Here is a 26817-nt window from a genome sequence, read left to right as displayed (position 1 = left end):
GTCGCTAAGTTATAAAATTCTGAAAAAACCAAATGAAATTTTACTCATGTTATTGTCATAAGAACTTTGATTGAATTGCGGACTATCTAAAATTAATATTAAAACTTTCAGAGATTTTTTTTTTTATCAATTTGGAAGCATTTGAGCCCCTGGGAACAAAAAATCGAAAATATCCATTTTAAATATTATTCCTTACCTAAATTCGTTTGTATCCTATTCAATTCCTCGAAGTCGACATATCCAGTGCGGTCCTGGTCAAAATTCTAAAAACCAACTACAAATATAAATTAAATTTTATTTGAAAATAAATATGCAAAAATATTTTTTCTACAAACCTGGATTTCGTCCTCGCTGTAAAATCTTCTATTGAAATCATAAATTTTCTCCTTAAAAAGTCGTACGTATGGATGAATGTAGATTTTTTCAGGGTCCATGGCCCCTATCATTTCGTATAATTCGGCCTCTGTAGGGGTATAACCTTTAATAGAAACACAAAATGTGTAATAATATATTAGAAACATATTTTGATTTTTAACTCCCGTAGAGTAAGATTAATATTTGCAAAAAAATCGAAAAGGAAAACTTTTGCATATCTTTACGTTTCAGATTTTTAAAAATGAGTACTAATTTTGTTACAATTTGATGGGTATCCCGTACCAAGATTTCACAGCAAATTTCAAAATTTTCAGAAAAATAAATTTTCATAATTTTCAAAAAATATACCAAGTTTTATACTTCAGATATAAATTTCAAATTTACAATTCAGTTTGAACATGTATATATTTCAAATGAGTTAATCTAATCGTAAGAAATATATCCTCAGATGGATTCATTCGGCATCTCTTGCTAATGTAAACTTTCTCAAGTGTTTTGAGCGATAAGGTCGTCACTGTATATTTTATGAACGATAACATATATAGTGATTATAATTATACATTTAAAAATATATAAAACAATTGTTATTAATCATTGATCACTATTTATTGATTACTGATTTTTTCTCACGAATATTTAATTCTGGTACGGGAAGTTCCAGCAATTTGTCTTAAGACACGATGCCATACACACCATTAGTTATTATTATCATTAAACTAACCTAAAATTTGTAGAACATTTGACAGTTGTGACACGTCCAGCAAATCTTCAGCGTTTTTGTATTGATCATAGGCATAACGTAGTTCCTCTAAAACGTCAGGAGGTAGTTTTTCTTTTTTCACAACTGATACCTTTAATAAAATTTAATATCGGTTCAGTATCTTAAGCAAAAACGTGCTCGAAAATTTTTGCAATAATAATATAATTATTATTATTTTTATTTTTAACTTCCCGTAGGGTAGTTATAGTAATGGGCCGAAAATCGAAAATGAAAATGTTTGCATTTCTAGACGTTTTGAAGGTTTCTGAACAATTTTAATGGGCATACCTCAGAAAACTGATAGATGTGCTGATTAGTTTTTGGCAAAGGCAGGTCCAGCCGTTACGGAGATATGGAGCAAAGAGTGCAGAAAATAGAAATAGTTTTTGAGAGAACGGATCACCCGATTTGTATGATCCAAAAAACATTAAGTTCGTAATGACGGGGAAAAGGTTATTATTAGTTTTTGGCAAAGGTAGGCCAGCGGTTTCGGAGATACAGAGCTAATTGTTAAAAAAAATTGCAGTTTTTGAGAGAACTAAGCGTCCGATTTGAATGATTCAAAGAACTTTCTGCTTGTTTCAACAAAAATAATTGCTTTTGTAAAAGAAAATTTGTTTTTTTTTTTCAAAAAATATTTTTGTAATTTTGGATTAAAAATTCAAAAAAATTACTTAGGCTAAGCACAGTCTAAGCGCCACCCTGGTACAAATGTTTACGCAAGTGCGTTTAGACTGTTTATGCACTGGAGCACTTTTCCAATTTTGTGAAAACTATTGAAAAATGAAAAATAGCCGCCAAACTAAGCACAGTATAAGTAAAAATGTCGCACAGAATTATTTGCAAAATGCGTTTAGACTGTGACTATACGGAGCACTTTTTCAATTTTGTGCAAAATTAGGCAACTATTTTTTTTTAATTGAATTCGAAATGAAATGACGATTGTTAATGTTCTGGAGATAAATTGATTTATGATTGACATTTGATTTGCTCATATACAACAAAAGATAGCAAAAATTATGAAACAATTACAGTATTTGTAATAATATATTTGAAAACGTTTAAAATTTCTCGAATATTTCATTACGGTACGGGAAGTTGCAGCAATTTACCTTAAGGCACGATGCCATATACCACTAGTTATTATTATTATTATTATTATTATTATTATTATTATTATGACTTACATCTGGTTCATCGAATCCTTTGGGCATCTTTGCAAAATTTTGCGCAAATACAACCAATATGTATATCAATTTATAAAGCATAAATAGCAACTTAATTAACCTGAGCCTAATTTATTTCATACACATATTTTTTGGAATTTTTACATTTTTTACTCTAAATTTAAATTTTGTTCCATAATTATTAATTTTTCAAGAATTTGTTTCATTTAGAAAACAATAAATGCACATGGTTAAACTAGATTTGGGGTAATGTATCGTGAAAACTTTCATTTAAATTTGATTTTAATTTTTTTTTTGGTTTTTGTCAAATAACTCACAAAGTTTATATGAAAGCACCCTTTTTAAATTAGATAGGGTGAAACTAGATAAAATTTACTACATTTCTATAAAACTGTTATATACACTCCGATATAAAAGTTTTGAATAAAACGACTTTGAATTTGATATTTCATTATTTAGCACAATAAATAGAAAAATCGGGACATTTTTTTGGGTTTTGTCAAATAACTCACAAAGTTTATAAAAAAGCACTCCTTTTTAAGTTAGATAGGCTGAAAATAGATAAAATTTACATTTCCATAAAAACAGTTAAATACACTCCGATATAAAAGTTTTGAATAAAACGACTTATTTTGGTATTAGTATTTCATTATTTAGCACAATAATTAGAAAATTCGGGACATTTTTTTGGTTTTTGTCAAACAACTCACAAAATTTATATGAAACACACTTTTTAAGTTAGAAAGGATGAAACTAGATAAAATTTACTAAATTTCCATTAAAATAGTTATATACACTCCGATATAAAAGTTTTGAATAAAACGACTTTGAATTTGGTATTTCATTATTTAGCACAATAATTAGAAAATTCGGGACATTTTTTTGGTTTTTGTCAAACAACTCACAAAATTTATATGAAACACACTTTTTAAGTTAGAAAGGATGAAACTAGATAAAATTTACTAAATTTCCATTAAAATAGTTATATACACTCCGATATAAAAGTTTTGAATAAAACGACTTTGAATTTGATATTTGATTATTTAGCACAATAATTAGAAAATTCGGGAAGTTTTAATTTACTCAAGTTTAAATTTAATTTTCTGATAAAAACGTCGTCTTTATTAGCTTATGTATCTACACAAAAATTAATTTTCAAATACAATCATTATTTTTTATAAGATTTTGTTAAGCGATCATGACTTGTTCGAATTCTTCATAAGACAAAAAGTGGTCGCCGTCTAAGTCCGCAGAACTCATCATATCTTCTAATTCATTAGCAGTGTATAAACTTCCTGAAAAAATAAAAAATTGATAAATAGATAATAATAGTATAAATTTATGAGCCTATTCTCGGATAACATAGCTTTATTATATGGTAACATAAGGTGTCACAAATAAAAGTACGTTGGAATTTTGCTTTTCTCGAAGCACATATGTTATTCTGATAAATCTTGTTTTCTTGATGTTAAGAGACTCAAAAATCTACACCTATGATGTTTATATTGTTTATTTAATTTTTCGATACTGTCAACGACTGTAAAAGTAACCTCCAAATGACACAAATGTTAAAATAGCATTAGTTAAATTTCACTTCTATTTTATTTATAAGTGAGCACCTATAATTTTGAAGTGCTTCTTAATGTTGCCATATAACATAAAACATATGACCAAGAATAACTTGGTCATTTGTCATATGATACTTTTAGTAATTAAGTGTGTCTTATTCTATCTAGTTTCATCCTGTCTAACTTAAAAAGGGTGCTTTTATATAAACTTTGGGAGTTGTTTGACAAAACCGAAAAAAATGTCTCGAATTTTCTAATTATTGAGCTAAATAATGAAATATCGAATTCAAAGTCGTTTTATTCCAAACTTTTATATCGGAGTGTATATAACTGTTTTTATGGAAATGTTTTAAATTTTATCTAGTTTCACCCTATCCAACTTAAAAAGGGTGCTTTCATATAAACTTTGTGAGTTATTTGACAAAAACCAACAAAATGTCCCGAATTTTTTAATAATGAAATATCGAATTCTTAACATTATTTCTTTTACCGAATAATCGATTCATCCTGGCAAGGTCATCGCCTGATACAGATCCTCGTCCTGACAGGTTCAACAGGTTAAATGCCTCCTTAATTTCGTCGTCAGTGAATTCAAAATGCATGTTTTTGAAATAGTATTCTTTGAAGGCATCGAGTGACATTTGATCTAAAAAAAAATAATACAATTTAGTCCATTGTAATAAACTGTAGATGAAAAAATAGTACTATTTAAGTACGAGGATTTTGCAAAATTTTCAGGAATTTACAAATTGATGTGTACAGTATTGTTATGAACTTATTATTTCATAATACTTTTTTTTTTTAATTTAATTTTAATTGCCTGTTTTTTCGGGATCCGTGGCCTTCGTCATATCGGTGAGATCTGCTTCGGTGCAATTGTGACCCAAATATAACATCAGTTGACGAGCAGTGCTTCTGTCCAAAAAACCTAATTGTAATAAATAATATATTACTCACAAAATTTCTGAACTTAAGTTTCCGTTTTTTCTATTTTTTATTTAATTCGCATATATAATTTTATCAAGCTTCGCAAAGCAATCAATTACCATATTCTTGAAATATTGATATGTAAGAAAATCTTTTTTATATTCAGAAAAATCTCAATATAAAAACTGCTGAACGGTTTTTGATAAAATTTTGTAACTCGTTATATATGGTCCAACTTAAAAGATAGAATAGTTTTTATTTTAATATTTATTATTGAAAATTAATTGTTTATTATACATTATTAGCGTCATATATATTTATCGGCTAGTTCTTTAAATATGTAATAAATGGTGGTTCAGCATCTAAGTTGCTAAAGTTTAATTTTTTACAATTAATTCCCAAATTCTGATTAGTAGAAAATATTATTATGATTGTAATAAAGATTTGTGTAGAAATTTTTACACCTGTCCTGAGATGAACATGTACAATTGTAGTATAAAAAATGACAATAAAAATACAAATAATTTCTGACCATCGTCGGAGATTTTGAAAACTGACATAATTTATTGTCATACATTATTTTCATTTTCAACCTTGCCTTGATATTCTAATGACGTAGTTCTGTGGCAAGTGAGTTTGGATGATCTTCGTATCGGCTTTTGTATTATCAGAAATTAATTCATAAATTAATAAAAAAAAAGATTCGACTATAATTACTGAGTCAAATACTGATTGGGACAAATACTGGCCGGGTCAGCTAGTATATATATATATATATATATATATATATATATACTTTTTCTTACCACTTTTATCCTTATCAAACAATTCGAAAGCTAATTTTACATCCTTAAATTTTTCTGCATTCAGTTCCACTTGCAATCCTATATTCATTATTATAATTAATATTTATTCTTTAATTTATAAAAATAGTATTTTTGCAAAATTCGAATATCAGAATGATTTTGTTTTTAATTTGTCAAAACATTTATTTATTTTATAACAAATTTACAAAATCATTCTATTTTTTGGACTATTTTTAATATAGAGTTATTTCTAAATAGTTAAATCAGAAAGTAGAAAGTATAATAAAAGATAAAAGATATTAAGATGACCAATGATGACGACAAATTTAAAAGAAAAATAAGGAAATATTATAAGGAAATTGAAGATTGAATAGATATTTTAATTATAATAAATATTGTAGTATAATGAAATAGACAAATAATATGTATATATAAAATAAGAAAATTGTTTCATAATCTCTCATACCAGATACTGAGAGTCTGACTGAGATATGTATGAAAATAATATTTAAATAAAATAAATAAATAAATAAATAAACATATTAAAAACCATTTTTTTCCATTTTTTAGTTTCAATATCTGCTACAACTGCCAAATAATATAACATTTAATAACATAAGTGAGTAGGAACATAAATTTAATAAAATAGAGTACAAAATAAAGGATAGTATTTTCATTAAAATAATATCCGTATTGTGATGATTTAATATAAAATAAAAGCAAATAATAATAATAAGATTAATAAATAAAACTTCTGAATAATAAACATAATACTAGAAACACAATAAAGTAGAATATAAACAATAATGGGGCAATTCTGCCGTAACAGAGCTCATAAAATAGTGTTGTCATGGCAACGCTCTCTTATACTTGTTCTTGGTAGTGAAAATTGTAAAAATGTCTAACTATTTGCCGTGCGATCAGGCGTATTTTACATAGAAACACAGTAAGGAAGAATGTTGTGATAACTGCATCATCTAGAATTCTGTGACAAATGAATAAAACCAAATAAAATGTAAAATTCAAATTCCTAAACATCTAGCACAAAAATAAAGTGTGAAGTACGAACTGTTCACTTTAAATTTTATTTAGAATATGTTTAAACTATTAAGTATATAAATATTAAGTTAATAATATTATATAAATACTAAATTATAAAAAGCAGGTTTAGCATAGAAAATAAGCACAAATAAATAAATATATTAGTGTGAGGAAAAAGAAATCCATTATTTTTTTGGTAAAGGCTGTACTGATACATTTGTTAGATAGATAGATGCTTGTTGAGAAAGTGAAATTTTCCAGTAAAAAGAATTAATTTGCTGTTTTTTGTACATTCAGTTGTGAGTTACAGGATGTAAAAATGGAAGCGAACAAGGAGAAAATTCGGTGCAATTTACAATTTTTCTTTGACAAATTTAAGCAGCCGTAACATCGCTGCTTTTAAGTTTTAAACCATTAAACCAATATTTTATACTTTAAAATAATGAATTTATTTTACTCTAGCCTAATGTATAGATTGCTTTGACATTACCCCAATTTTGAATCCGCATATCATAGTGGCGCTAAAAACACGAAAATCCACTTCTAAATAAAATTTATATAAATATATAAAATAAAAAATATAAACCTGACTATTCTGAGAATTTTCGAATAAGCTTATTTATTTATTATTTTTCCCCCAGGAGCCTTCCAACAAGCAACCCTCATCGGCAGGTTCCGAGACAGACGGTTCGTCTTCGTCGCGCCCCCGAGCAGGCACATGGGGCTCCAAAGAGGCCCGAGCAGCCAGATCGGGCGCCTCCGGAGGCAAACCTCAGATGCCTTTGTCGCCTTTGGCAACTGCTGCAGCAGCCAAAAAGCTGGACAGGGCTGCCAGGAAACTTCAGGATAAGGAAATCAAGAATCGTGAAAAGGAGGCTAAGAAGTACGAGAAGGAACTTAGGAAGAATGAGAAGCGGGAGCTGGAACGACTCAAGATAGAAAAGTAAGATGAATAAGAAAATGTTTTATAAATACCAATGAGTATATAATTATACAAATGAGAGCGTGTACTTTCAGAGCACCGTGTTTGAGAAAAATATGCCAAAAAGTACATTTTCATATTAACATTTCAAAACAGTTGATATTTTGAGTCTCTAGTAACACTTGCAGCCGGTTACTAACGTTTTTGGTATATAAATATAATTACTTACTACAATTTAATCACAATTAAATAATATTCACGTAAAACTTCCTATTATACATAATAGAACATCGTCTGTCAAAAACGTTTGACATTTCCCGTATTAGCCACCGTCCACTGTTTTATTTAAATTACGCTTCTACAAAAATGTTCAAATTAAAAATGTAAAGTTTCTACGCGATTTTGAAATATTATCTCACCTTTCCGACCTTCTCTGGATTGGCACGAATTTTTCAAGACTAAGTATGGCCAAATCGGTTTAGCCTTTTTCGAGTTTTACCGAATCATTTGATCGAGAGCTCCATTTTTATATATAAGACTACCTGGCCCGGCAAACGTTGTTTTGCTAAGTAAGGTATATTCTAAACAATTTCTAGAGAATCAAAAATATTAATACTTTTAGTGTATAAGGATGTGTTGTTTGAATGCTATATACAATGAGGTATTATAAAAACAATAAACCCCATTAGTTTGTCCATACAATCAAAGTGGAAGTTTTATACACTTTCTATAAAAAACATGGTATAATCCATCCAAGTCTTTTTTGGTCTTTCGACTTATTGATTAACTTCCCGTAGGGTAAGTTATAGTAATCGCAAAAAAATCGAAAATGAAAATTTTTGCATTTCTCGACGTTTCAAAACCTTCTGAACATTTTGGCATACCTTAGAAAAAATGGATGTATGTGTGTGTGTGTGTGTGTGTGTGTGTGTGTATGTATGTATGTATGTATGTATGTGTGTGTATGTATGTGCGGATACAAATTTTCGTCGACGATTTCGGGAACACGGATCAACCGATTTGAATAATTCAAAAAACATTCGATTCGTATTGATAAGGAGACGTGCTGATTAGTTTTTGGCAAAGGCAGGTCTAGCCGTTCCGAAGATACGGGGCAAAAAGTGCCACGAACGGTACCTCCGTTTTTAAGAGAACGGAGCGTCCGATTTGAATAATTCAAAAAACATTTTACTTGTATTGACAAGATGTAGAATTGATCAAATTTTCATGGAGGTAGGTCTAGCGGTTTCGGAGATCTAATGAAAAAAGTAAAAAATAATGCCATTCGGCGGTTAAAAATGATCATTAGACATATGCACATCAAATTATCAGATATTTTATAGAGATTTTAACAATAAGTATATTATTTTTTTTACATTTTTATGGGTTCCGTACCAATGCTTATGCGTTGGACGGCGGCGCGGCACATGCGCGCTTTGATATTTCGTCTCTATGCAGCTCAAGCAGTGCGATTGCTTTGAAAAAAAGTTCAGAATTTCCATAATATGTCAAAATGAAGAAAACATTTTTTTCAAAAAAATTTTTGTATCCAAAAAAATTTTTTTTTTTTTCATATAAATTTTTTTTTTCAAAAAAAAAGTAATTTTTTGTCAAATTTGTAGTTTCTCAAATCTATTTTTTTTTATTAAATTTTTTCAAACATGTTAATCGTTTTTAAAAAAATAATAATTTTTGGTACGGGAAGTTCCAGCAATTTGCCTTAAGGCACGATGCCCTAATTGCCTTAAGACAGAATTCCACTTACAGCTAGTTACGTTTCAAGTTTTAAAGATTCTTTTTGGATTCTGGATTTTGTGTTTAATTGTAAATAATACTCTACTGAGCTTATACAAAATTTTCAAATTTCTGCGATGAGAGATAGAAAATGAATTATGTATTTCTTCTTTGACCTGCTTTTTGAAAAGTTTTAAGTTACATTCGATGAATTAAAGTAAATTTAATAAAAAGTATATATGTAGAGCAGAGCGAGGCACAAAGGTCCAATTTGACTTAGAGCAAATATAAACTATATTGTGAAAACCATAACAATTATATAACAACAAATAACACATATCAAACGATAAACGAACAATTATCTGACTACGTTCAGTAAACTGTCTTCTACTTTATCACTGTAGAAACGTGCTTTATTATGACTTTCAAAAATTTGTTATCTAGATCTTTTTACCCTATAGGCGGGGTAACTTGAAACCAGGTGGCAAAAAGGTTTACTGTCTTATTTTAATTTCAAAGGTGTTTTACAAAATAATTACATTTTTAAATAATGCTAAAAAACTACCAACGGAAGAAAATACTTTTATTATGAATTTTCGAAGATTATAGTTTATCTCCTGATAGCAAAGTCATAAGCATCAAGGTTATTGCTGGTTATACTTTCAAATATTGTTGTTAAACAATGCTTAACTTAACTGGTTTTTGACTCATCGGTGGTGGAACTTTTTAACCTCAGACCTTCATATATTACTATCTATTCTTCGATAAATTGTGGGAAATTATAACTGAGAAAATGTTATTCGACAAAATGTTCCTTTGATCGATACCAAATTTAGGTTCTTAATTTAAATAATGTAAATAAAAAATAATATAACCTAGAAAATGTTTTATAAATACCAATGAGTATATAATTATATAGATGAGATTTTTCAGAGCACCGTTTTTGAGAAAAATGTTATTTGCAAAAAAAGAGTGCTACAACGCCAAAAAGTGCATTTTCATATTAACATTTCAAAAAAGTTGATATTGATGAGTTTGTAAGTGACACGTGCGGCCCTATTAAAATAAATCTTACTGAATTACAAATTTATAGCTGTTTTTGTAAGAAACATGTATGATTTTATATTTTTATAATTTAGTACACATATTAATAAATAACATACTAAAATTTTGTAACTCTAGTACAACGTTTTATATTTTTAAATATTTTTTAAAATACTCATCAAACCGTGGACTTGCAACTATTACAAGAGTGCATTTGTTTACAAAATTGCACATTTATAGCTGTTTTTGTAAGAAACATGTGTAATTTTATATTTTTATAATTTAGTACATATATTAGATAATAACTAAAATTTCATAGCTATAGTATAATATTGTATATTTTTAAAACATTTTTCAAAAGTACTTCCCATATCATATCCAACCGTCGATTCGCAACTAATAAAAATAGAGTATGCAAGTGTGCATTGCAATTTTTTAGTTTATTCTGTTAGAAATATATTTGATTTTATATTTTTATAATTCAGTACACACATGACGAAATAACATACTATAATTTTGTAACTGTATTGCAACGCTTTATATTTTTTAAATATATTTTAAGCCGTCAATTTGTTTACGTTAAAACGTTTACTAACGTTTTTGTACAAACAAAACTACTTACTACAATTTAATCATAATTAAATAATATTGACGTAAAACATCCTATTAAAAGTAATTGAACATCATCGAACATCATCTGTCAGAAACGTATGACATTTCCCGTATTAGCCACCGTCCATTGTTTTATTCAAATTACGCTTCTACAAAAATTTTCAAATCAAAAAAAGTCTAAACGCGATTTTGAAATAATATCTCACAATTCGGACAACCTACTGATTGGCAAGAATTTTTCAAGACCAAGACTGGCCAAATCGGTTTAGCCGTTTTCGAGTTTTACCGAATCATTTGATCGAGAGCTCCATTTTTATATATAAGATATAGATGGATTTCAAATTTTGACCTTGTCGTTTTTATTATCCAGGTTGCGTGCAGAACGTGTAAGTAAATCGACGGAACGTCTAGGGGGTTCTGGTTCCTTGTCAAGTTCGGAAAGAGTCAGTGGCAGCGGCACCGGAACCGCAGGTTCTCGTTCTGGTTCCAGCACCAGATCCGGATCTTTAGAACGTAGGCAAAGTGGTGAAGGAGGCCGGCACGATGAAAGGGAACGTGAAGTCTTGTATCAGCTTACAGTTCACGGTAAGAAAAAATTCAGTCGAATTCAGGCCTATTCTCGGACATTAATATTTTTGCAACGGAAGTGCGTTACGGCACAGATACTGATTCGTCATTGGCCATTGATGTGGTCTGTTTGGACGTCTTTTTGTTCTATTATATTGGCTATGAAGGTAACAATCTTCATGGCATTGAGCTTTTACACGAAATGGTTGCTATGTAAATAACCAATAAAAATAAATATATCTTCTTTCATTATAACTTAGTAACAAATCAGTGATTGCAATTAGAACTGCAACAATACATAATATACAAACCAAATCAGTGTTTAATACAGTCCACAGATACAAGGGTTAAATTGTAACCCAACAACCTGAATTATCGAAGGAGAGTTTTAATAAATTCTATAACTACGTAACAAAAGTACAGGTCATTGGAAACGAATTGATGTGATTGGCTTATTCTCGGATGACATAACTATTTTTTGTAATGCAACGGAAGTGCGTTACGGCACAAATACTGAATCGTCGAGATCGTCTTATCTCATGATACGTCAAATATTAAACAATGATATACGTAGATTTATTGAAAATCAAAAGTATAATAGTAAATTATTATAATAAAAAATCAAATCAAACATTTAATAATGTCTTGTAAGAGGCGTAGGTTTGCATTTTTCTTTATTCATTTTTGCTTAAGTGCTACTGCAGATCAAGAATTGTCAACAATTTCACAAAATCAGTTTTTGATACAGTAATGTTATTATAACAACGTAAGTGATGATTTACTTCACGATATTATATTAAGAAATTGTTCACCTCGTACAAGAGCTAAACAGTTTTACTTCAATCACCCGTGTGTACCTTACGCGCACTCTTTTTCTTGTTTTTAGACAAATCATGTTTTCTTCAAGTTCTTAGACTTTCACTAGGCAAAACTAAAAAAATCTGTCAAATGATGAAAATTAACCTCCAAATATACAAGTGTAATTCATCAGCACCTATAATTTTGAAGTCTCTGAAGTTTTTTTCTTAGTGTTGCCACATAAGAATAGCAATGACACTTATAGTAACATTTTGAACAAAACTAGTATGACCTTGCTCTTAGATGTTTTTTATATAGCGAAGGAAATGCTTTTACGCATACCAGACTAGGTCTTTTGTCTGGGTATGTCGGACTCAATACCGCCTGTGGGAGGAGGATATAGAATACTAAGATTTGCTATCTTAATTATACTTTCCTAATTAATAGACAGAATTTCTATAAATATGGATGGATATTTATATGGATGGAATTTTCTGGATAAAATGACAAGATATATATATTAGGGTGGTCCTTAATATGGAATATTTTTGAATTTCCTTGCTCTCAAGGTCTCAAATGCTTCCAAATTGACAAAAACAAATTCTCTGAAAGTTTTAGTTAACATGTGTAACCTAAAATAATACTTAGTATCTTCACTTTGGTGGAGGGAGGATGTAGAATACTATCATTCACTTTATTAATTATACTTATTTAATTAATATAGAGAACTACATTATATGTGTAACCCAGAATAGGTTTATAATACTTAGTATCTTTACTTTGCTGGGGGTAGGTTCTAGAATACTATGATTCACTTTATTAATTATGCTTTCTCAAATAATAGAGAGAATTATTTTATTTGTGTAACCGAGAATAGACCCATAAGATTTAGTATCTTTACTTCGGTAGTGGGGGGATCTAGAATACCATGATTCACTGTCTTAATTATACTTTCTCAATTAATAGATGGGGGGAGGATATAGAATACTATGATCCACTCTCTTAATTATATAGGGTCCGCCGAATAACTTTTTTTTAAAAAAAACTACTGAATATTTCCTCCAGTTTCTTTTTTTATTTGAAAGTACAATCCTTTCAGTTAACAATGCAATTAATTTAGTTAACAATGTTTATAATAATTTCATTCAAAAATGAAAAAAAGCCTCGGCTGACCATTGAAAAAATAATGAAAATAAAAAATTTTAGATGGCATACCCCATACTTTATTTTGGTGGGGGGAGGATCTAGAATGCTGCGATTCACTCTTTTAATTATTCTTTCTCAATTAATAGGTGGGGGGAGGATATAGAATACTATGATTTACTATCTTAATTGTACTTTACTTTGGTGGGGGGAGAGAATTCTCTTAGAGAGAATTACCTTATGTGTAACCGAGAATAGGCTCATAATACTTAGTATCTTTACTTTGGTGGGGGGAGGATATAGAATACTATAATTCACTGTATTATTAGATAGAATTACCATATATGTGTAACCGAGAATAGGCTTATAATACTTAGTATCTTCTGAACCAATTTTTAAATATATCTAATTTTTGTTCAGGAACTGCAAGTCCCAATAGGCGTCCAGCAATTTTCGACGCCTTTCGACCAAGATCCAAATCGGACGCCAGAAAACAAAAGGAACTCACCAACAGTGGCCAAAGTGGTAATAATAGTGGTTCTTCGACACCAGCCCAATCTGGCAAATCAGGGCTCTGGCAGCAATTCATCAGGACCGGGGTAAATGATAAATAAAACTTTTATCCATTTTGTTAACTTTGTTTTAGCTCTTTCTCTACGAGCGTTTTATAGTTACAGTTGACATCCACATGGTTACTTATGTACGAGCGTAGGCCGAAAAGATTTTTATTATTTAAAGTTTAGTTTTTAATTTTTATTTAGTTTTTTTTTATGCTGATGGGCGAGTAAAGAAGTTGATTAGTGGTTTACGGGCACTCTCATTAGATATTGATTATTAAATCTAAATAACTTCGCGCAAGACGGCTAATTCTCTGGTTGTTTATATTTGTGTGTTTCTTATGTGAGTATAATGTGAATCATTATTCCATTTGGGAATGCAAACGAGTAGTTATCTTAACTACGTAGTTATCTTAACTAAAGTAAATAAATATTCGAGGAATAAAATTAATCAATGCTCCATCAAAATTGATCAATGAGGAATAACAATGGTTTAAATTTTTTTAAATAAATATTATAAATACTGTTAATCATTGTTTTACACCGTCCACACAAGCGATATATTTTTTTTAAACATTCTAATCGAAAGATGAGTTCTTTTAAAAACTGCATCACCAAATTAAGAGATAACCTTTTAACTGTTTTTGTATCTCCGAAACCGCTGGACCTGCCTTTGCTAATTTATCAACAGAAATCGAATGTTCTTTTAATCATTTAAATCGGTTGATCCGTTTTTGCCGAAGAGTTTGTTTATTTTAACTTGTGCAATTTTGTCTATTTTAATTAGTGTAATTATTTGATTAAAAATATTACTCATACTTTCGTTTAACAATTTTTTTTTTAACTTTTTAACATGGATGACGTGCTGATTAGTTTTTGGCAAAGGCAGAACAAATCGTTTCTAAGATACGGGGCAAAAAGTGGCAAAATGGTAATTCAGTCTTTGAGAAAACAAAGCGTCTGATTCCGATGAATCAAAAAACATTTTATTTGTATGAACAAAATGAAAAACTGATTGAATTTTTAGAAAGGCAGGTAAAGCGGTTTTTGAGATCCATTAAGAAAAGGAAAAGAAAAGCCATTTGGCGGACAAAAATGATCATTAGACGCGCATCAAATTATCAGATATTTTATAAAGATTTAAGTAATAATTATAAATTTTGTTTACTTGTTTATGGGTTCCGTACCAATGTATAACCGTTAGACCGCAACGCGGCGCTTACGCGCTTCGATGTTTTGTCTCAAGGAGGTATCGAAGCATGATTGCTTTGAAAAAAAGTTCAAAATTTTCGAAAAATTTCAAAATAAAAATAAATATTTCAATTTAGAAAAAAGGTCATTTTTTCAAAGTTTTCATAATTTTTTTTTTAACATTTAAATTGCGGCACGGAAAGTTTTAGTAATTGGCCTTAAAAAAGGGGGGCCTCGCAAACGAATTTTGCCGACGCCGACGAATGGTCTAGCGCCGCCACTGCCTATAGGCGACATCCAGTTCGTAGACTTCCGCTTTAATATTTATCATTCTAACAATACGTTGAATTATTGAGAATTCTAATTTGCTATTACGATTTTTTAATTTTTATCAATAACACAGGCCAACAAAGAAAATGGTGCAAACGATTTTAATACTGTTTTTAAGTATATTTGGGACGCCTATTTCAAAAATGACATTGTTTTTTTTCTATGGGCTTTAGTTTTCAAGATATGATATATAAGGAATGAAAGTACAAAATAGTGTAATACAATTCAGAATGTTATTTTAATGAGATATGCCTACTCGTACATACAAACTTACAAGACCCATTCGGCTTTAGTTGGGATATTAGTTGACACTATGAAAAGTTCTTTTCCGTGACGACCTACAATGGACCTGATTTCGGCAACTTCTTTGTATCTCAAAAACTAGAGCTGATACAAAAAATGGTTTGCAGATTTAATTTAGAAAAAAAAAATTGTAGGCCTGTGTAATGATGGGAAAATCTTTAGTTAAAATATTAGGTTGTCAAATATCTCCCTTCCGCTTTTTTGCTCTTGGTTTATAATACAAAAAGGTGGAAGGGAGATATTTGACAACCTTATATTTTGTTTATCAAATTCCTGGTCAGCTCGCTGGCTCGTACAGCAGTGTCACTCACTCCTCTAATTTATTATTAATTAATAATTATTAATATTTTTTTTTAGTCACCATGTCGGTCTGATGCAACACGTAAGAAACGCTGTTCACCATACAACCGGTCTGATCAGATCACATCATCAGCCTGTCCATCGGGACAGTGCTCATCCTGTAAAAGCAGCCAGAGATGGTTCTGCACATTTACATGCTGGAAGTGACCAACAGGTAATAAAATAATTAAGTTGTAAATAAACCATAAACCTAGTTATGTAAACAATAGTGTACTCGATAAAGTTAGTACTGAGTTGGAATTAGTTTAAAATTAAGAAGTGAACTTTGAAGTTATGTAATGGGAAAATTATATTTTGTGTCTATTATATTTATTTGTTTAAAGAAATTTATGATTGTTTTGTTATTTCAGTATTACCATACGGTTACTGCTGGTCGCAGAAGTGAATTAAATCGTTCTCCGATGACCAAAGTGATGGATTTGTTTAGACATCGGGCAAACAGTACTACGAGTGAGCAGGAGAAGCGGAAAAATGTGAGTGGATTTATAATTTTATTTTATATATTTATATTACAAAGCTTTCCGAACATTTTGGCAAATCTTAGTAGATTGATTAGATTTTGGCAAAGGCATATAGAGAGATATAGAGCTAAATATGCAAAAAATGGCAGATTTTGAAAGAACTATGCATTCGATTTGAGGGATTTAAAGAACTTTCTGCTTGTATTGACGAAACGATTCAGGAGAATAATTTTTTTAACTTCCCGTAGGGTAAGTTATTGTAATTGAAAATTTTTACATTTCTCGACGTTTTGAAGATTTCTGAACGTTTTGGCATACCTCAGAAAAATGGATGTGTGTGTGTGTGTGTGTGTGTCTGTATGTGTGGATACAAATTTCCAGTCACGTTTTAGGGCGCACGGATTAACCGATTTGAATGGTTCAAAACACATTCGATTCCTATTGATAGGGAAAAGAGCTGATTAGTTTTTGGCAAAGGCAGGTCCAGCCGTTTCGGAGATACGGAGCAAAGAGTGCTGAAAATAGAAATCGAATTTTTGAGAGAACGGAGTATCCGATTGAATGATCTAAAAAACATTCAATTAGTAATGATTGGGAGAAGTGTTTATTAGTTTTTCGCAAAGGCAGGCCCAGCCATTTCGATGATACGGAGTTAAATATGTAAAAATGGCAGTTTTTGAGAGAACTAAGCGTCCGATTTAAATGATTCAAAGAACTTTCTGCTTGTCTTAACATAATAATTGATTTTGGAAAAAAAAAATTTGTTCCAACTTTTTTTTTTTTTTTAGTTTTTTGTATATCGAAAATATTTCAGTTTTTATTTTTAATTCTGACTATAGTTCTAATATACTTTACAAATAATTTCAACTCTGCAATTCAGTTTATATAATTGTTATAAATATTACACAACGTTACAATATTTATAATAATCTATTTGAAAACATTCAGTATTCCTCAAACATTTCGTTACGGTACGGGAAGTTCCAGCAATTTGCCTTAAGGCACGATGCCATAATTGCCTGAGTTTAAATTTCTTTATTATTTCCAATAAAAAACTTTTTTACTAAATTTTATTTCATTATGATACGGAAAGTTCCAGCAATTTGTCTTAAGGCACGATGCCATACACCACTAGTTATTAACTAAGTCGATTATTTATTAGTTCATGCAACTTGCCCCAAGGCAAAATTCCACTTACAACAAGTTTTATATTATTTTATTTTATTTAAAACTGTTTGTATCTTACAATGGTTTAAATAAATGCTAAATAATGGATGGCGCCACTTAAAACATTTCAATCAAGGTGATTTTCTTGGCTCTTCTGTTAATTCTTGATTAAATTATTATTAAAAATTTAGAAACACGGAGGAAACTCTAACCGATTTGGAGCTTTATTTACAGCTTTTAAATTATAATTATATTTTTTCATCAATATCATAAGGAAGTCTCAATATACATTATTTATTATCACATTTTGTTCACAAAATCAAATGCTCAGATTGTGATCTTACTTATATAGAAGAATCGATTCAAAAAATGGGCTAATGCCTTCATCAATACAAAAATTTTAACAAATGCAGTAATAATTTAAAAACATAATAACATATTAATATTATGATTCATAGAATAGTAATTATTAAAAATTTACATCATAGAATAAATTAATAAATAAAAAATTAAAATCCTTTAATTTGAGGAAAATTTATTCCAGAGACAATTTATAAAGGACTTATCTGGATTATTATAAAATACGTGAATAAAATTATATATAATATATTATATTATAATATATATATATATATATATTTATATATATATATATATATATATTATTAGATGAAGTATAATATATATAAATCTATAAGCATAGATATAGATATATATATATATATATTAAGATATATATATCTCTATTATATATAAGAATATATATATATATAGATATATATAATCTAAATGAATTATCTTAACCCACTTTTATGATGGGTTCGCTAAATATTTATTTAAACGTTTATTAATAATTATAATATTTCTATTTATGCACAATGTAAATATAAGGAACAAAATAAATATTGATATCGCCTCACCATTGTTATTGAATATTGTCAGGGTTTGACAACAATTTCCAACTTAATGTTTAATTGTCGACTACGAAGAAAGGGCTCGACCGATTTGTTAACGTCAGCATACAGACTTTTAGTATCCAAATAATTTTTCTGTCTTCAAAGGCGTTTTTAAAGTATACCAAGTTGCTATAGGGTGTTATGATTTTAGAAAATATTATAGACTATTAAATTTTGTACAAATTTGTCAAATGTATCATTTATACCAGACGAACGGTTTAAAAGTTACAATGGATTTAATAAATAAATGCATCAATAATTTAATGTGCGAGTATGTTTGTATTCACCATCTAGTTTCAATCGAGATTTTAAAGTATACCGATTTGCTCTAGGTTCCTGTATTATTAGACAAAGTTGTTCATTATTTAGTTTTGCACGAATTCACCAAATACTTCATTCATATTGAACGAATGGTTTTAAATCTGCAAATGTTATGAACAAAAAGTGTACTTTTAGAGTGATGTGAATAATTTTGTGCATTCAAAAGCGATTTTAAAGTATACCGAGTTGTCGTAGGGCATTGTGATGCTAGAAAATATTTTAAATTATTCAATTTTAAACAAACTTGTCAAATATTATATTTATATAAAACGAACCGTTTACGAGTTACAACAGATCTTATAACAAAATGTAGGCACGAATTGCCAAGCAATAAACGATTTCAAGTACATACTTTAGGAATTATACTGAAGCGTTTTGATAAATCATTTTCTAACAATAAGTAAACCGAATTGCTGTAGGGCTTTTATATATGTATAAGACAATATTTTAGGTAATTTAGTTTTGCATAAATTCGTCAAATATTTTATTTACATTAGACGAACTGTTCAAAAGTTACAAAGGATATAATGAAGATAATACAAAATATATGGAGTCACCTTTATCAAACAATTATGTTTTAAATCAGAACCTGAAAGTGAGATAACGGTCAGTTTAAAATTTGTAACATTTTGATATTATTATATTAGAGACAAATTTAGAGAATTTTATCTAGTTTTCAAATATTTAAAAATAATTATTGAAAAAAATTGCTTGCTAAAGTTATACAGGATAGAGTGAAAAAATGCATTTTTAGAATAAATGGCACTCGACAGGAAATAACCATCAGTTTCAAAATTTATTTCAGTAGTTTAATTATTATATTTTAATATTATAACATTAGAGACAAATTTAAAGAATTTCATCTAATTTTTAAATATTTAAAAATAATTTTTGAAAAAAATTGCCAGCGAAAATTATACAGGAAAAAAATGCACCGTGATAATACAAAATAATTGATCAGGACATTAAATACTTTTTCTAGGAATTATTTAATAGTTAAAAATAAATTTTTATATAGACAAATTAAAAAGAATTTTATATAGTTGTTAAATATTTAAATAATTTTTTGTAAAAATAATTTAAACACTAAAAACACATGAAAACCACAGAACAAAAAAACTGTTTTGCTATCGTACGAGATGGCACCACGTATACGCATACAATCAAAGAACACTCTCACGCGACACGACGACCAATCACAATCGACCCGTATAGAAATGATATCATCGAGAGCGAATGATGAATAATTGGCACTCTACTCGGCCGTAACGCTCTTCCGTTGCATTTTACACATAGATTTACACTCTAAAAAAATGTTTCGTTTTTTTTATATATTAAAGAATTAAAATTAATGTAAGGTCAAAGCGGTCGCGTTTTTACATCTTCTTATACTTTTTCATTATGATTTATATAAATCTTTCCCTAGAATTGAACCTACAGGTAGATTTACATGCTACAGTTACGGTAGCGCACTCTATGGAGCGGGAAAAGAATCAAAACCCCCATCGATCTATTTCCCCCAGCTCTCGGTCTAAATCTTTCAATACTTGATACAAATATATATGTATCTATCACGTTTTTCTCCAATTACTACTATTAGTACCTAACTCATCACGAATGAGTCTTATCACATGGTGACATATGAAAATGTCTTTGTATTCGTTTGACAAAATGTCACAAACATATAAATTATATATTTAAATATACATATAAATATATATTTATATCTTCATCTACTCCAGTCGTATTTTTTAGCTCGGACAGTGCGCGTTTATTAAAACTTACATAACTAAAATTTCAATTAAACATATGGACAGATTATTAAATTTATGCAATTTTGTATATAAGTTATTTTTAAACTAAAATATTTTTCAGTGTTTATTAATGTTATAATTATGATGGTGTAATTTTTATAGTGTTTATGACTGTTTAATGTGTTGTTTGATATAAGTTGTGCTTGTTGTTTACATAAAAATATTGTGTAAAAAATCTTTAAAACAAGATTATTTTTAAATATTTTTAAAACAAGGTTTAGTCGTGTTTTTTGAGTCAAAGTGCACGTATGGATTTAATTTAATTGGATTTAAAAATATGTTTAAAAATAAAAATAATAATTATTATTATAAAAATTAATAATTTGTTCGGTTTTCTTGTTCTGTGGTTTTTATGTTTTGTGGTGTTTAAATTTTCTTTACAAAAAGATATTTGTATATTTAATAACTATATAAAATTCGCTTTAATTTGTCCATATAATAATCTATTTTTAACTATTATTTCTATTTTTAACTTCTATTTCTAAAAAGTATTCAATGTCCTGATCAATTATTTTATATTATCCTTGTGTTTTTTTTTTATTTTTACTTCATCCTGTATAACTTTTAGCAGCATTTTTTTTATATCATTATTTTTAAATTTTTGAAAACTAGATAAAATTCCCTAAATTTGTCTCTAATAATATTAAAATATAATAATTAAACTACTGAAATGAATTTTAAAACTGAACATTATCTCCTGATCAGGTGTCATTTATGATAATAGTGCATTTTTTCACTCCATTCTGTATAACTTTTGCCAGATTTTTTTTTAAATAATTATGTTTAGATATTTGAAAACTAGATAAAATTCTCTAAATTTGTCTCTAATATTATAATATTAAAATATAATTTTTAAACTACTGAAATAAATTTTAAAACTGACCATCATCTCCTGATCAGGTGTCATTTATGATAATAGTGCATTTTTTTACTATATTTTGTATAACTTTCGGCAGCAATTTTTTGTTCAATAATTATTTTTTGTTATTTTGATTTTTGAAACTAGATAAAATTCTCTAAATTTGTCTCTAATGTTTTTATTATTATAAATGTAAAGTTTATTCATAAATTTTGTTTTCCTTCAGGATAGATATTTTCAAGTTCTTGTTTCCAAATAGTTATTTATTTTGTGGTGTTTAATAAAATTATTTATATATTTAAAATCATTAAAAAACGCTCTATAATTTGTCTATATAATAAAATATTACAATATTTTATTTTTAACTATTAAATAATTCAAAAAACGTATATTCTATACCTTGATCATTAGTTGTATATTATCATGGTGCATTTATGTACTTTATCCTGTATAAGTTTCGAAGATTTTTTTGAAATAATTATTTTTAGATGTTTGAAAACTTGATAAAATCTATTATAATTTGTTTATAACCACTAAGTTTATTTTTGAAAGTTAAATTACTCTAAAAATGTATTCAATGTCCTGATCAATTATAACTTTTTATTTTGCTACATCTTAGTTTATCCAGTATAACTTTCGCTAGCAATTTCAGTAAACAAATATGTTTAGATATATAAAAACTAGATAAAATTATCTAAATTTGTCTCTGATATTGTAGTAGTTGTGAAATAGATATATTAAATTAACATACAAAAATTGACTATTGTCTCCTGATCCCGATTTATTTCAAATAACTTGACATATTATGGTGCATTTATTTAATTTATCCACTAAAACTTTCACCACCAATTTTTTAAGTAATTATTTTTAGATATATAAGAGCTAGATAAAATTCTCTAAAATAGTCTCTAATATTATATTATTAAAATATTACAATTTAATTACCAAATTGAATCTTAAAGCTTTTACTGTTATTCCATAATCAAGTTGCAATTGCAAAAGTTAGATGACGGTGTATTTTTTTACTTTGGGCTATCAAACTTTTATTAGAATTTTTTTAATATAATACAAATAAATAAAATTTAATATAAAATTCTCTAAATTTGTCTCTAATATTATAATATTAAGTTGTAACAATTTAACCATGAAATCAAATTTTAAACTTGACCGTTATCTCCATTTTTGATAATGGTGCATTATATCACTTTATCCTGCATAATTCTTATCAGATTTTTTTTCATCATAATCTGTTAAGATACATGAAATCTAGATAAAATTCTCTATATTAGTCTCTAATATTATAATATTAAAATATTACAATTTAACTACCAAATTGAATCTTAAAGCTTTTACTGTTGCCCCACAATCAAGTTGCAATTGCAAAAGTTGGATGATGGTGCATTTTTTTACTTTGCGCTTCTCAACTTTACTAGAATTTTTTTAAATAAATTTATAAAGATACATAAAAACTAGATGAAATTCTCTAAATGAGTCTCTTATATTATAATATTAAAATATTACAATTTAACTTTCAAATTAAATCTTAAAGCTTTTACTGTTGTTTCATAATCCAGTTGCAATTGCAGAAGTCAGATGATGGTGCATTTTTTTTAATTTGCGCTTCTTAACTTCTAACAATTTTTTTTTAATAAATTTGTTCAGATATATAAAAACTAGATAAAATTCTTCAAATTTCTCTCTAATGTTATAATATTGTAAAGTATCTATTTAACGACCAAATCGAATTTTAAAACTGATCGTTATCCCTATTTCACACATTATTCGACTTTATCCTACATAACTCTCACCAGAATTTTTTAAATTATAATCTGTTAAGATACGTAAAATCTAGATAAAATTCATACATAAAATCTCGATAAAATTCTCTAAATCTGTCTCTAATATTATAATATTATAATGTAACAATTTAACCACGAAATTGAGTTTTAAAACTTCTAATATTGCCCCAAAATCGAGTTGCAATTGCAAAAGTCAGATGATGGTGCATTTTTTTACTCCATCTTTCATAACTTTTGCCAGGATTTTTTTATTGTCAATGTGTTTAGATACATAAAAACTAGATAAAATTCTTTAAATTCGTCTCTAATATCATAATATCATAGTATAATTATTTAACCATCAAAATTGAATTTCAAAAACCGACCATTGCCCCACGATCAGGCGATGACGCCAATTCGTCATGTGCCGACGTGACCGGTCGCCAATCTTTGCAATTAAATTACAAACAAAAATATGTGCATATTTTAAGCAGAAAAATAGAAAAACATTTTAAAATGCAATAAAACAAACGTGTAGGCAATTACTAGAACTACATAATAAGTTTACGATGATAATAAAATAAATATTCTTTTGTAAACCAAAAAATCCAAACTTATATCATTTAAACTTCTGCTACTGTATGTATTTATTTGTTATAAATATTGTAACTTTTTTCGATTAAGATAAGTCCAATTTTAAGGAAATTTGTACAAAATGCATTTATCCTATCTTACAACTTGGTGCACTCCAAAATTGATTAAAAATTAGATTTTATCTCAATTTTTAGGCAAAGATGTTTTTATTTTGCCTCTTATTTTACTATAAAGTATTAGAGTACCTTATCTTAAAATATTTTTATTTTTTTTTCACGATGATGTAATTAAAGTGATTTTATTATCTTGCGGAAATTAATAGAATATTCATGGTTTCAAACTTTGAACTTATTAAAACAAATTTTATGCAAACGTGTTCCAGATACATTTATAATTGTTTTCGAGTGCGATAATATTGTTGTAGTCGATAACACTTTTCCAAAATTAATATTTATGAATATTACATATTAACAAAATGAAAAACATCAAATTAAAAAAAATGATAGTACGTGAAGTACCTTTGCTGGGAAATAATTCTACTTTTTAATATAGAAACAAAAATAGAAATTGGTTTTTAGTCAAATCGTATTGAAACGTTTTTAGATGATTTGCAACATTTTCAGACTACTTGCAACTTTTTCAGACGACTTGCAACATTTTCAGACGACTAGCAACATTTTCGGACGACTTGCAATATTTTCGGATGACTTGCAACATTTTCAGACGACTTGCAACATTTTCAGACGACTTGCAACATTTTCAAATGACTTTCAACATTTTCAGATGACTTGCAACGTTTTCAGACGGCTTGCAACATTTTCAGACGACTTGCAACATTTTCAGACGACTTGCCACATTTTCAGACGACTTGCCACATTTTCAGACGACTTTCAATAATTCCAGACAATATGCAACATTTTTAGACAACTTGTAACATTGGCTGACGTTTTGCAACATTCGCAGACAAAATGTAACATTTTCAGACGACTTGCACCATTTTCAGACGATTTGCACTATTTTCGGACGACTTGCAACATTTTCAGACGACTTGCAACATTTTCAGACGACTTGCAACACTTTCAGACGATCTATAACGTTATCAAACGACTTGCAATATTCTCAGACGACTTGCAACTTTTTCAGACGACTTGCAACATTTTCAGACTACTTACAACATTATTAGACGATTTGATTTAGAACATTTGCAACACTTTCAGACGTTCTCTAACATTATCAAACGATTTGCAAACATTTTCAGACGATTTGCAACATTTTCAGACGATTTGCAACATTTTCAGACGACTTGCAACATTTTCAGACGACTTGCAACATTTTCAGACGATTTGATTTGGAACATTTGCAAACATTTTAGACAACTTGCAATGTTTTTAGACGACTGCGACGTTTTCAGACGACTTACAACGTCTTCAGACGACTTACAACAATTTCCGACATTTTCGGACGACTTGCAACATTTTCAGACGATCTCTAACATTATCAAATGATTTGCATCATTTTCAAGCGACTTGCAACGTCTTCAGACGACTACAACAATTACAGACATTTTCGGATTTACAACATTTTCAGACGATTTGCAATATTTTCAGACGACTTGCAACGTTTTCAGACTACTTGCAACATTATTAGACGATTTGATTTGGAACATTTGCAAACATTTTAGACTACTTGCAACATTTTCGGACTACTTGCAACATTTTCAGACGACTTGCAACATTATTCGACTACTTGCAACATTTTTAGACTACTTGCAACATTTTCAGACGACTTGCAACATTTTCAGACGACTTGCAACATTTTCAGACGACTTGCAACATTTTCAGACGACTTGCAACATTTTCAGACGACTTGCAATATTTTAGACGACTTGCAATATTTTTAGACGACTTGCAATATTTTTAGACGGCTTGCAATATTTTTAGACGGCTTGCAATATTTTTAGACGACTTGCAACATTATCAAACGATTTGCAAACATTATCAAACGATTTGCAACATTATCAAACGATTTGCAACATTATCAAACGATTTGCAACATTATCAAACGATTTGCAACATTATCAAACGATTTGCAACGTTTTCGGACGACTTGCAACATTTTCAGACGACTTGCAACATTTTCAGACCACTTGCAACATTATTAGACGATTCAATTTGGAACATATTCAGACGATCTCTAACATTATCAAACGATTTGCAACATTTTCAGACGACTTGCAACATTTTCGGACGACTTGCAACAATTTCGGACGACTTGCAACAATTTCGGACGACTTGCAACTTTTTCAGACGACTTGCAACTTTTTCAGACGACTTGCAATATTTTCATACGACTTGCAATATTTTCAGACGACTTTCTACATTTTCAGAATACTTACAATATTATTAGACGATTTGATTTGGAATATTTGCAAATATTTTATACGACTTGCAACACTTTCAGACGGCTTTCACTATTTTCAGTCGACTTGCAACATTTTCAGACGACTTACAACATTTTCAGACGACTTGCAACATTATTAGATTTTATTTGGAACATTTGCAACATTTTTAGACCGCTTGCAACATTTTCAGACGACTTGCAAAATTTTCAGACGACATGCAACATTATTAGACGATTTGATT

General features: G+C 28.7%; 1 protein-coding gene across 1 annotated transcript in view; it reads left to right on the top strand.

The window, feature by feature from the left end:
• The window catches only part of LOC113367672, a 105819-nt gene extending 89158 nt beyond the window's left edge, over window positions 1-16661 (top strand). Inside the window, exons 9-13 of the mRNA XM_026609257.1 lie at window positions 7306-7607; window positions 11347-11561; window positions 13905-14083; window positions 16223-16379; window positions 16576-16661. Coding sequence (XP_026465042.1) covers window positions 7306-7607; window positions 11347-11561; window positions 13905-14083; window positions 16223-16372 — 846 coding nt within the window. The 3' untranslated portion in view covers window positions 16373-16379; window positions 16576-16661. The remainder of the gene's footprint in view (window positions 1-7305; window positions 7608-11346; window positions 11562-13904; window positions 14084-16222; window positions 16380-16575) is intronic.
• Window positions 16662-26817: the final 10156 nt, after the last annotated feature.

This window comes from Ctenocephalides felis, unplaced genomic scaffold, assembly GCF_003426905.1.
Source record: "Ctenocephalides felis isolate EL2017-DRISC unplaced genomic scaffold, ASM342690v1 CF-g0.4_SCAFFOLD_01170, whole genome shotgun sequence".
In the NCBI taxonomy this organism is placed as follows: domain Eukaryota; kingdom Metazoa; phylum Arthropoda; class Insecta; order Siphonaptera; family Pulicidae; genus Ctenocephalides; species Ctenocephalides felis.
This window is presented reverse-complemented; position numbering and strand designations above follow the sequence as displayed.